Below are 12372 nucleotides of genomic sequence, written 5' to 3'. Positions count from 1 at the left end.
TTATCTTATAAGCTACATGGCTGAATTGACCTTCAAGAGGCCCCAGGGTAAAAAGTTCAACACAGCAGTTTCATTATTTCCCCAGACACCCAGAAACCTTAACACCTTTGAACAAATAGGTTTTCTTGCCAGTTGTTTAATCAGCAAATGTAAACCATTCCATGTTTTCTTTCCTCTGTACAGTAAATAACAGTCTGTTAACTTTAATTAGTTTTTGAGACAAAAACATTGTTTTGATGCATGTCTAGTTCATATGCCTTTATTCAATGATCAACAAGCTGATGATTTAAAAAAATGTAAATGTCAAATGCATTGATAATGAAAATAATAAGGCAAAACTAAAAACATATAGTTTTATTAGAGGTGTCGGCACACAAAAATAGCCTGTCCTTTGCAGGATATTATATACTAACAGAAATGAAAGACCTAATCAGAATGTACTGAATCCAGTGGGAAGTCTCGTTTTAGTCTGTTATTTACCTGATGATCTACTAAAGGTGTGCAGTCAGACTGGTCAGTTTATTGTTTACCGTAGACTGTATAGTACAGCCATGATGAAATAGCTTTGTTGGCTGAGTACCACTTAAAAACATACAGCCTCTGCACAGGATTAACATTCAAGAAGTGCTGTTAGTGCAGAGGCACTATTATGTTTTCTGTCCTCTAAACTATCCTCTGGTGTGTATGTGTGTGTACATGCAGATGGAGACGGATAAAAGACATTTCAGATGTTGCTATGCTTGACTACAGTCTGGATTGGCTCAGTGCTGATTCATATTCTAGACCTGCCTTTACATCCGCAGGGAGATCAAGAGAGATTTATGAACCCCTTCAGAAGATGAAGCAGTTGCAATGGGACCAGATCAAAGTTGATGGTATAAAAAACACATACAATGGGGAACAATATAGGGGAAGAAACCAATGAACTGGTTAAAGAGTAAAAGACCGAGTTTGTATTTTATGCACTGAACTGTGATCATTGCTTTTGTTTGTTTCTCCAATTAGCTGCTCATTTACAAATTCCTTCAGTGTCATACTGCCACTACTAATCTGCAATGCTATGTGTTCTTTAATGGTACAAAGGGTTTCTCTCCTGGGCTTTTTTCGCAGTAGACATTTTGACTTGTCATAGGAGGAGAAGCAGAGATGTTGATAATGGTGTTAACAATGGCTTTTCACTGTTGACGTGTCTCAGTAAGCCACGACAGTGTGACAGTGAGCCAGCATGTACAATGCCAGGAGCCCTAAAGAGAAGCAACCGAGTGGGATTCAGCCATTAAAAAAGGCACCTATTCTTTTTCTACTGTGGCATGTGCAGATCTCTTCAGTGAAGCAAAAGTAGGCAAAACATGTAGTTCAAAGACTTTATGCTGTATTTTTACTAATTAGTTGAGGACAGTGTGCACAAGAAGAAAGTTTTCAATTAAAAGCTGAAGGAGTAAATTGTCATATAAAGTTTGTTTCTGCAAACAAACAAAAAGTAGAGTTAACTCTGTTTTTAACATATAACATGAAAATTAATCACAGATCAGCAAATATTTCCCAGTTTTGAAGCTTTAGAAGCAGATTTTTGCTGGATGATGGTTTGTGTTTAGCTGTTCTGCAGATGTGCACACCACTTCTCCAACACTACCCCCCCCAACTCTAACTACAGTCAACCCTCCCATCCCAAATACCTAATGTGCCTCTGCATTGGCTCCCCTCCCCCCTTATTCCCCAAATGCCAGACATGGTTGTCTAATTAAATGGCTGGCAGCACAGTCATTCTTGACATGTCTTCAGGGTGCACCAGACAGGGCACGTGGGTATGAGGGGGGCTAGATCTAGTGAAGGTGAACAGTGTGCATAAATGGGGGTTTCTGGGGGTGTCATAATATGGCCGATAAGAATAGGGGAGCGACATAGTCCTGTTGGAGGAGTCTGTTTACCTCTGCCAGGGACACATGGGTTTTATCTTTACAGGAGACCTGAGCTGAGCGTCTGTCTGCATGTGTAAACTGAATTGCTGCACTTGTGGGTGAGAAAATATGCAGAACAGACAAGATAAACTGCTTAGTATACACAGCACACACTGACACATATTCATACGCCAATTCGCATGTGCATAATCACATATGGATGCCCTTACGGTACTCACAGGCACATACATGAACAGAATTGCACTGGCACAACTGACAAAGAAACTTGGTTGAATAATACAGCAGTGGTATGTAATAAAAAACCACAAACAAAATCTTATATTACATTGAATACTTAACTTGATTTCAGCATATTATATTTCCCCATGTCATTATCTGTAAATGAAAAATATGAATTCTCCTGTTGGTTGCTCAATTAACAACAACAACACTAAACTACTGCTAAAGGTAGCAGACTTAGCAGTGGTAGATTTTATGTGATTTGGTGTTGGTTAAGCTCTCTTTAAATTACATGCTTAAATGAGTTAAATTGTAAATTAGCATATTGATATAAATATTAACAGATAGAAACTTAGAAAAGTGTGTGAAAACATTTCAGAGCAGTGGGCCTATAGAAGAGACACATGCAAAAAGTCTATTAGAAAAACATAGTGGCTACCTTTAAAAAAACAAACAAACAAACAAGTGAGATATAACGTATTAATTAGTGAGCTCTAGAATTCTGATTGGTGGATGTTGTTACCCTTGGGCAGAGTCAGGCTGTTTGCAGTGTTTAGCCAGTTGCAGCCATACTCATGACTTTACAGGACAGTGGTGTCAGTGTTCTCATAATTCTTGGTAAGAATGCGCATAAGCCTGTTTACCCAAAAGTCAAACTATTGTTTTATAGTACATACTTATGTATTATGCATGCATACATTAGGTGGGAAATGTATAAATGTGGAAAGACATCATGGTGGGCATGTCTGTTGGATTGAACCGCACAGAGCCAGTTGCCCAGATGGGATTCTCTCACCAACTGAGCCTCAGACATACAACTCCATTTTCCAACCAGAAACAGGAGTTGTGACACTGTCAAGGCAGCTGTGCCAAAGCTCCCTGCTGTAGTGGCTGTGGGTTTGTACGTTTGTGTGTTCAGTGTGTGCACAGTCATATAAGGGAATGTAAACTATATGTCAGTCTGCAGATAGCTCATCAGTAACCTGGCAGCATAGCTTTGCAAACCCCCATCCTCTCATCAGCCCTGTTTCCTTCTCTGCTGCAGTGGCACTGAAGAAGTCTGATAGGTTGATTGCACAAATGTGTGTGAGATGTGTTTTTATGTGTGCCTATACCGCCATGTCTGATAGATGATGTGCTTATGTGGTAATGAGCTACGCTGCACTGCTGCCATTTTCTCTGACTCCTAGAGAGGGTTTCAGATAGCAGCACTCTTCACTGAATTGTCCTCCCTCCCTTCCTTATCCTGATCCCCGATCACGGTCTCTGCTGCAGACACCTATCCACTGAGGAAGGGACAAATGTCTAGACTGCACAGATCACTGGCTGCTTACCTTTTCATTACTTTACATCAAATGTCAGTGCCATACATGTGTCATTGCTGACCTGTACAAATCTATTCTCAAGCATGGATTGGTTTTCAGAAGCTGACATGACACGGAGGTAATTTTATCAATAAATCAGCAGGGCAGCCCCCCCCCCCCCCTTTTTTTTGTGTTTGAGTTTTTTTTTTCACATGTCAAGTAAACAGAACAGAACAAGCACTTAATTAAAAAAATTAAGCAAACAAAAAACAGAATATACCTGTATCTGTCATTGCTGGAAACAGTAAACCTGATTTTTGGGAATAGTGAATTTCCTAAAATACTGAAGTATTCTTTTAACTGGAGAGCCATGGTATGGGTCATAAGCTACAACTTTAAGGGAACAGTTTTGACAATTTCGTGAATACACCTATTTGCTTTCTTGAAAAGATCAATATCAATCTGCACAGTAAATATTCAGCAACACCCTGCGGCTGAGTTTAGCTTAGCATAAACTGGGAACAAGGGGAAACAGCTAGCACAGCCCTGCTTCCAGCCAGCAAGTTTGTCTTTTTGAACACAAAAAGTTAAATGGTGTCATTGGTGCTGTCTTTTTCAGAGGATGATGGCAGAGCTATGAGTTCCACATCCTTTATGGTTGTGCCTTGGAGCAACCTGCCATGGATGGCAGGCTCACTATACCTTCAGCAAAAGTTTATCTGATTTACATGGACAGGTAATGTACATGGGCCAATTTTCTGATAAATTTGTGCATATATCTGTGAGAGAGACAAGGAGACAGAGAAACTAAAAAAAAAAGATAAGCGACAGGAGCTTTGTAGACATACAGGCTGGCAGCCAGGTTTATCCGAAAGATGATCAAACCACTATTTAATTTCTAGCCGCAGCAAATCAGTGTTCAAGTAGACAGCAGATTAAATTTATCTGAGATCAGTTGTGGAAAGTATCTTATCACAATTTCATTATCTCCTATAATATAAAGAGGTCACAAGTCATAGCTGTATCCTGTGTGTGATAGTTCAGGAATGGCAAACATTCAGCCACTTCATCCATGTTGTATCATCAGTGGGCCGAGCGTGGCAGCAGGACCTAGCCAGGGAGATCCTGATAGCAGCCAGTATCAGCTGAAGGAAAGACTAAGCAAATGTAATAATGGAGGTCGGGGTGGGGGGTTTGTTATGTAAGAAAAAGCAAGGGAAAAGGGAACAGCAAACACAGTAATAGTGTTGTGACAGAAATTGTTAGGTTTTCACTGAATGTTTTGCTGTTTGTGAAGAGAATCTGTTATGGCCTTAACTACCTGTGAGCCCTTTACAAAAAAATGTAATATTTGGAAGTCATACAGTTTGCAATGTGGAGCCAATTCCTATTAACATTGTTTCTAAAATAATATTACATGTTACATATTAATTTGCTAAGACATTTAAGTTCTAGATTGGTTAAACCTTGAACTTAAGAAATGCCAGTTATTTTAACTATCTTAATGAAGGATTTATGCTGCATGATGAGGACAGTGTCACAAAATTCAACAACAGATTCCTTTTTTCCAAAACCATGAAAAAAATCAATAGAAAGTGGCAAGTGTTCAAAATTCATTTTTTTAACAAATAAAAAACTGAATAATTGGGCGTGCAAAATTATTCAGCCCCTTTACTTTCAGTGCAGCAAACTCTCTCCAGAAGTTCAGTGAGGATCTCTGAATGATCCAATGTTGACCTAAATGACTAATGATGATAAATAGAATCCACCTGTGTGTAATCAAGTCTCCGTATAAATGCACCTGCACTGTGATAGTCTCAGAGGTCTGTTTAAAGCGCAGAGAGCATCATGAAGAACAAGGAACACACCAGGCAGGTCCGAGATACTGTTGTGGAGAAGTTTAAAGCCGGATTTGGATACAAAAAGATTTCCCAAGCTTTAAACATCCCAAGGAGCACTGTGCAAGCGATAATATTGAAATGGAAGGAGTATCAGACCACTGCAAATCTACCAAGACCTGGCCGTCCCTCTAAACTTTCAGCTCATACAAGGAGAAGACTGATCAGAGATGCAGCCAAGAGGCCCATGATCACTCTGGATGAACTGCAGAGATCTACAGCTGAGGTGGGAGACTCTGTCCATAGGACAACAATCAGTCGTATACTGCACAAATCTGGCCTTTATGGAAGAGTGGCAAGAAGAAAGCCATTTCTTAAAGATATCCATAAAAAGTGTCGTTTAAAGTTTGCCACAAGCCACCTGGGAGACACACCAAACATGTGGAAGAAGGTGCTCTGGTCAGATGAAACCAAAATTGAACTTTTTGGCAACAATGCAAAACGTTATGTTTGGCGTAAAAGCAACACAGCTCATCACCCTGAACACACCATCCCCATTGTCAAACATGGTGGTGGCAGCATCCTGGTTTGGGCCTGCTTTTCTTCAGCAGGGACAGGGAAGATGGTTAAACTTGATGGGAAGATGGATGGAGCCAAATACAGGACCATTCTGGAAGGAAACCTGATGGAGTCTGCAAAAGACCTGAGACTGGGACGGAGCTTTGTCTTCCAACAAGACAATGATCCAAAACATAAAGCAAAATCTACAATGGAATGGTTCAAAACTAAACATATCCAGGTGTTAGAATGGCCAAGTCAAAGTCCAGACCTGAATCCACTCGAGAATCTGTGGAAAGAACTGAAAACTGCTGTTCACAAATGCTCTCCATCCAACCTCACTGAGCTCGAGCTGTTTTGCAAGGAGGAATGGGCAAAATTTAAGTCTCTTGATGTGCAAAACTGATAGAGACATACCCCAAGTGACTTACAGCTGTAATCGCAGCAAAAGGTGGTGCTACAAAGTATTAACTTAAGGGGGCTGAATAATTTTGCACGCCCAATTTTTCAGTTTTTTATTTGTTAAAAAAGTTTGAAATATCCAATAAATTTCGTTCCACTTCATGATTGTGTCCCACTTGTTGTTGATTCTTCACAAAAAAATTACAGTTTTATATCTTTATGTTTGAAGCTTGAAATGTGGCAAAAGGTCGCAAAGTTCAAGGGGGCCGAATACTTTCACAAGGCACTGTAGATGTGCCTTATGTTGTACTGGACATGTGGATGTGTGTCGGGGAAGATTTGGTCCCTAAGGCTGTATTCACGCTTCAGTGGAACACAGGGTTGTTTTGACACCTTACCATGATGCTGCCATCATTGTCTAATTGCAGGCCACACAGTCCTTGGGGACTGAACAAAAAGAAATCAGTTTAAAGTCCAGAAATCCAAGTGAATCCAAACCTGACTACACTTATTTTTAATGCATTTCAGTATCTCAGACAGTTGTAGTTAATAGCCTTCAGCAATAAGGTAAATCAGTTGGCCTTTCAGTAAAGCAAACAGTAGAGCATATTTGTTGATATTTGTATCTTAGCCTCAATAAGAATGTGAAGTGAACTGCTGTGCCCTTCCCCAGGGAACAAGTGTAGATTATCACTTAGGACAAAATAGACCATGTGCAGCCAAGATATCAGTTTTTGTTTCTCTCAAGGAGCCTTGAATTCGATTAAATTACCCAAATAACCATTTGCTCTAATTTGATAATGCTCTGAGAAATCCAGTCTGGTATTCTGTGACATGCCTGAACAGCTACAGAAAAAAACTAAGATGAACTCAAAATGCATGTTGCCCTCCTGAATCTGTTGTGTGAAAAGGTGAGATTATGGTGCTGGTACATGCATTTATACTAGCTGTATTTAAAGAAGTATTTCTTCAGGATAAACCCATCCATCAAAGATCCAAGGTCTAATTTTAATGGGTTTAACACAAATATTCATTGGCTTGTAAATTCACTTCGGACATATTTATTTAAATAAAGATTTAAAGATGAAAGTTGTGTGTGATTATGACAAATACAGGAGTCAATTCCTAATTTAAGCCATAACTGGCAACTCAACACAAACACATTGTTTTTTGGAGGGTGAAGGAGGATATGCACAATAAAACAATTCTGCCAAAATACAGCAAGAGAAAAACAGTGAAATACAGGGCAAAGCACAGATTTAAGCTCTTCAAAAACATTCCTTAGAAGGCATTTGAAAGTCTGAAATGTCATGAACTACAGCCAGAAATTTTGCATCTTGACCTGTGCAGACAATAAGGTTTGTGTTTGGATCCTACAGTTTGTTTTCTTTATGTGATTGGATTGTCAGAAACTGAAATTGGTTAACCCTGCAATGTGAAATGAGAGTTGAACAAAATGGCACTTGTTTATGGAAGCACAGTGCTTCACACTGGACCAAGAAGTGAAATAGTGACTGCAGCAGAGCTACACAGACACATTTTAGACTGCATGCTGTTTCTAACACCCTGTTTGTGGCTGCTACCAGTGTGGTCTCTTTAAAACCACGTAGAGATCTTCTGCAGTCCACTGCTCTCTAAAACATCCAGCAATCACCTCGGCTATGGCTTCTGTCTAATGCTACAAATAAAAGGTGAGGCACCCGCTCATAGAGCCATCCCTCCCTCTTTCTGGGAGACAGGAGTGCTGCTCACATTGTTGCTAGGCAACACATTAAATTCTAGTGTGCCGTACATCCAGAGAAGCCCGGGCTTCTCGGCACAGACCTACAAATCATCAGGTCTTCCATTAGCTGAGCTGTCAACAGCCACTAATGCCAGAAGACTCAAGTGAATACAAGAACAATAACAACAGCTACAAAAACACCAAAGACAGGCATAAGCACATAGAAACATCGAGAAAAATGTTATTTTATAAGTGGAAAAAGTCAAGAATACTTTGCAAGGAATTTGGAAAATAAGGTCCAAATGTTTTTTTAAACAAAACAAACAAAAAAAAAAGCAGACAGGACCAGCCTGTGATTCCATCCCCCCGCCAGCAACTATGTTAGTGTTAATGCAGATACAGTTGCCTTTAAATTCCAAGCCTCGGGAGTAGATGGTCTTAGATGGCAGAGCCCATCTTCTGTCAAAGTCTGTTCCTTCTTTGACCAGTTCCCCTCCCATTAAAATGCTGTTTGCCATAGTACAAACACCTGCTACCAAGTCATGGAATCTAATGCCAACTGTGCAGATATCTAGGCTGAAAATGGCAGCAGGGTCATCTATGATAACTGTTAATAACGCCACAAATTTGCACATCAAATCACATTAAATTTTTTATAGGCTTTGGGGAGTACTGGGACATATGTGAAAAAAATGTTAAAAGCAGTAACTATAGCATCTTTTGGGGGACCTGTAGAAAATATAATGAATTATCTTAAGGGAATTTGCTGGGAATGCAAGTTTGAAAATAACAAAAGGCTAGTGGTTGAATGCTACATGATCCATTAGAATAACACACCTGAACCCTCTGCTTGAGTTGCACTGCAAGTAATGCAGGTGCCAGGGTTTGACAAGGAAGAACAACAAGTGGATTAATCAAAAATGGGACATATGATGTCTCTGGTACTGCTGATTTTGATCATTTTTTTAAATGTTCATTATGAGTCTGACAGTTATACAGGAGTGCAATGATGCATCTGTACACTTTAACCCAGCACCTGGAACCTACTGTAACATGGCGGGTAGGCCCACACGACACATTTACAGTCCAAAGTTAAGGACTATTTCTCTTCAGGCAGAGAATTCTAAATAAAAGGCTCACTAAAATAAATCCAATCAGATTGGCTTGTGAAAAAGAAATTGTTTTTTTAAATACCAAGAAGAATGATTTCATTTTTTGCTGGTGTATATATTAAAACTAATATCTATTAAGCAGCTCTTTAAGTGGCAGGAAGTAGTGACATGGTGCACTGTTAATGTGACAACACAAAAATAAAAGCTTTTGGTCAATAACACTGAACAATTAAGACGGTTGTGGTGATGGGTAACAAAAGGGAATCTGACTAAATGTGTTCCGATAGTCTTTATACAGCCATGTTTTTGTTTATTTTTGTCACAGCATGTCCACCCTAGACTACAGTATTTTGTGACTCATGTGAGTGCTGAGTCATATTACGCTCCTTCAGATGTACTCTAAGTTTGTCCTCCCACTTGCCTTTGAAACTGAACACTCTTCTTGCCAAATCCCTTCTCCCCCCTTTTGTCCACTGTCAGTTTTAATTTCCAAATGACACACTATGAGGGGGCAGCTGGGGAATCTTTTCCCCAAGAATTCTGTAGATACCACTTCCATCTTGTCACTCAGCCCAAACAGTGACCTTAAAAAGACATTCAGATCAAGTGATGGATGAGAAACGGCACCATTATCAGAATTTCAAATGGGTCTCTTCTGAGCAATGCTTTCAAATGAAGTGTTTACAACCACTCCCTTCATACAATAGAGGTCTGCATCTTGAAGTGCCTGGTACAGGAGTATTTAATTGATCAGAAATATTTTCAACATCACACATTTTTCACTTTGCACTGTGTGCTGGTGATAAGTCATGATCAAAAGTTCAGCATCAGTTAAGCAAAGAGAGTGTAGTGGTCTTTCTGAAGCGGTCAATAGGGAGTTTGAGGAGGATGCTGCAAAGGAGAGAGAGAAATCCACATCAATGCTTTCTTCCCCTTGCACATCCTGCTGACCTATATAGTTCACTTGTCCTCGTTTCTGACCACAGCAGTGTTCACATGATGGAGCAGCTCTTGGTCTTGTCCTTGCTGAAAGTGGAAGAGAGAAGCTCTGTCTTGCTGGGCAGGTGGAGGAGTCTCTTGGAGAGGCGGCCGACAGGGCTGGGTTTATCGGCAGGCTGGAGCTTGTTCATGCAGGCCAGAGCTGTGGTACGGAAAACACTGTGGATGCTTTTCTCTGATGTGAAGGCTGAGCACTCCAGGTAAGCCTCTGCCCCAAGCTGCTTGGCCAAAGATGAACCCTACAGTGTGAGGGGTAAAGTATATACATGTAAAACTGTGTTTGAGCTAGAATAAATTAAAGCAAAGGGGAAATTCTACTAGTGCCCAATCTATATAGGAAAAAGAAGCCTAAACAGACACACAGGAGGAAAGAGTACTCATAGGACACACCTGTTCATGAGAGATGGGAGTCTGTTTCTGATTGGACAGCTCCATGCGTGTACCAACATCCGTGCGCAGGTCTGTTTTACAGCCTATTAGTAGGATCCGTGTGCTGGGGCAGAAGTCCTGGATTTCTGCTTTCCACTGCAAAATAAAATAAACAGAGGTGACACCAGACTGTTAGGTAAAAGGATGACATATCGACTGAATATTGAGGAGGGCAAATGATTGATCAAGAAGGTTACTACTTAGAGTAAGAGTACATCCACATTAAGCCAGTTATATGTGTAAATGCATCTCTTTCTGTTTGAGTCCTCTGTCCAGACTAAAAAGAACTTTTTTCTCCCCTGCAAATATGTTTTTCCAAAATTACCTCCAGAACAAGTGTGTATATCTCAGAATGTTGGTTTGTTTCAGTGTGTACAGGATAAACGGAGCTTTTTGCTTGACCAAAGTGAGGGTCGTGGACTCTGTGGCAACACAGTTAACTATTAGTCACCTCTAACTTTCAGTGTGATTGTTGATTTTAAATGCCAATATAGCTGAACCTGCAACAGATTTGGATTTGTGCAGATTTTAACAGACAATATCATGGTTATAAAAAAAAAAATAATAAAAAAAAATCACCAAACCAAAACCATTTTACCACCACAACACAGTAGCACGGAAATGACAACTTACTGTCGTCTATAACTATTTCTGTCCCAACTATGAAATGATAATTTTATCAGGCAGCTGTCTGTCCCACTCCTTACCAGAGCTTGGCTGTGATGTCCAGTTATGTTGTACGCCAAGTAAAAAGAGGGCAGTGAGTGAAGTATTTGACTGTTTTCATGTTGTTTGGACTGAGCTCTCAGTAAAAACGACCTACAAACTACAAAATTCATATAGCTTATGTAGACGTGGTCTAAAATGAGGCCATAACACTGGTGTTGTTGTCCTGTCATGCTCATATTGCAGCTGGCCATACCTTCTTCAGTGCACTGTCTACTGTGTCTGGTCGGCTGATATCAAAGCATAAGAGTACTGCGTCTGAGTCGCTGTAGCAGAGGGGCCTGACATTGTCATAGTATGGAGAACCTAAAAGGACAGAGCAAAGAGTTTTAATTTAATGCACATACGTTTTGGGAAGCTGGACACTCAACATCTTTAAAAATCCTTAGTAAAGTCAATAGAATCAAACATGTTTTTAAGGTCTGAATCAAGCTGACACTACAGTATAATGTCTCATCACCAGTGACGTGCGGTGAGGTTGACAGCTGGTGAGGCACTGTCAGATTTACAAATACAAATGAATCGTTGACAAATTGTCTGTTAACAGACAATGCGTTATGTTTTATATCTCATATCAGTATTCTTCACACAAATGTGACCCATATTTAATTTGAGGTTACAATTTATTCCAATTGAGCTTATTTCTAACTAGAAATAATAAAAGTTTATAGTCTTACCTTTACTTGTACACGAAATCCATTTGTCAGCTGGTATGTATTACAAACCCTTTTACCGTTCGAATCCAATATTAAAACAAATGTTTTCAATAAAGAAGATCCTTCTGGACAAAAATGTCCAGACTGTCAAAAATGTTTTGATTGAAAGTCCAGATTTGCGAATTTTCTCAGCTTGGAAATGTAATCTTCCATTTTGATAAGGCGGATTGTAAAGGAAATATAAACAAGCACGAAGAAGATTGTAGGTAGCGCAAGAATCTGTGGGCTCACTAGCGCCCTCTGCCTTGAGGCAGGCGTACTGTTTGCCTCACCGAGTAACTTTTTTACTGGGTTTTATGGTTAATCTACGAGCCTAAACACGTTACAGAACTACATTTTATACATTATCCAGATTATGGCAAGGCAGAGCATATAATCAGAGTGTTTGAAAGCATGTTATTTGTGATATATAGAGGGACAGCGACAC

At 39.9% G+C, this 12372-nt stretch overlaps 1 protein-coding gene across 1 annotated transcript in view; it reads right to left on the bottom strand.

Moving 5' to 3' along the window:
* Nucleotides 1-6538: 6538 nt before the first annotated feature.
* Nucleotides 6539-12372, bottom strand: part of rnd1a (Rho family GTPase 1a) — a 10886-nt gene continuing 5052 nt past the window's right edge. Inside the window, exons 3-5 of the mRNA XM_020610751.1 lie at nucleotides 11426-11535; nucleotides 10465-10599; nucleotides 6539-10313 (exon numbers count right to left, since the gene is read on the bottom strand). Of these exons, the coding sequence (XP_020466407.1) occupies nucleotides 10068-10313; nucleotides 10465-10599; nucleotides 11426-11535 (491 nt within the window). The 3' untranslated portion in view covers nucleotides 6539-10067. The remainder of the gene's footprint in view (nucleotides 10314-10464; nucleotides 10600-11425; nucleotides 11536-12372) is intronic.

This window comes from Monopterus albus, unplaced genomic scaffold (genome assembly GCF_001952655.1).
Source record: "Monopterus albus unplaced genomic scaffold, M_albus_1.0 scaffold106.1, whole genome shotgun sequence".
Taxonomy (NCBI): domain Eukaryota; kingdom Metazoa; phylum Chordata; class Actinopteri; order Synbranchiformes; family Synbranchidae; genus Monopterus; species Monopterus albus.
Note: the sequence above shows the minus strand (reverse complement) of the source record. Positions and strands in the feature narration are given on the sequence as shown.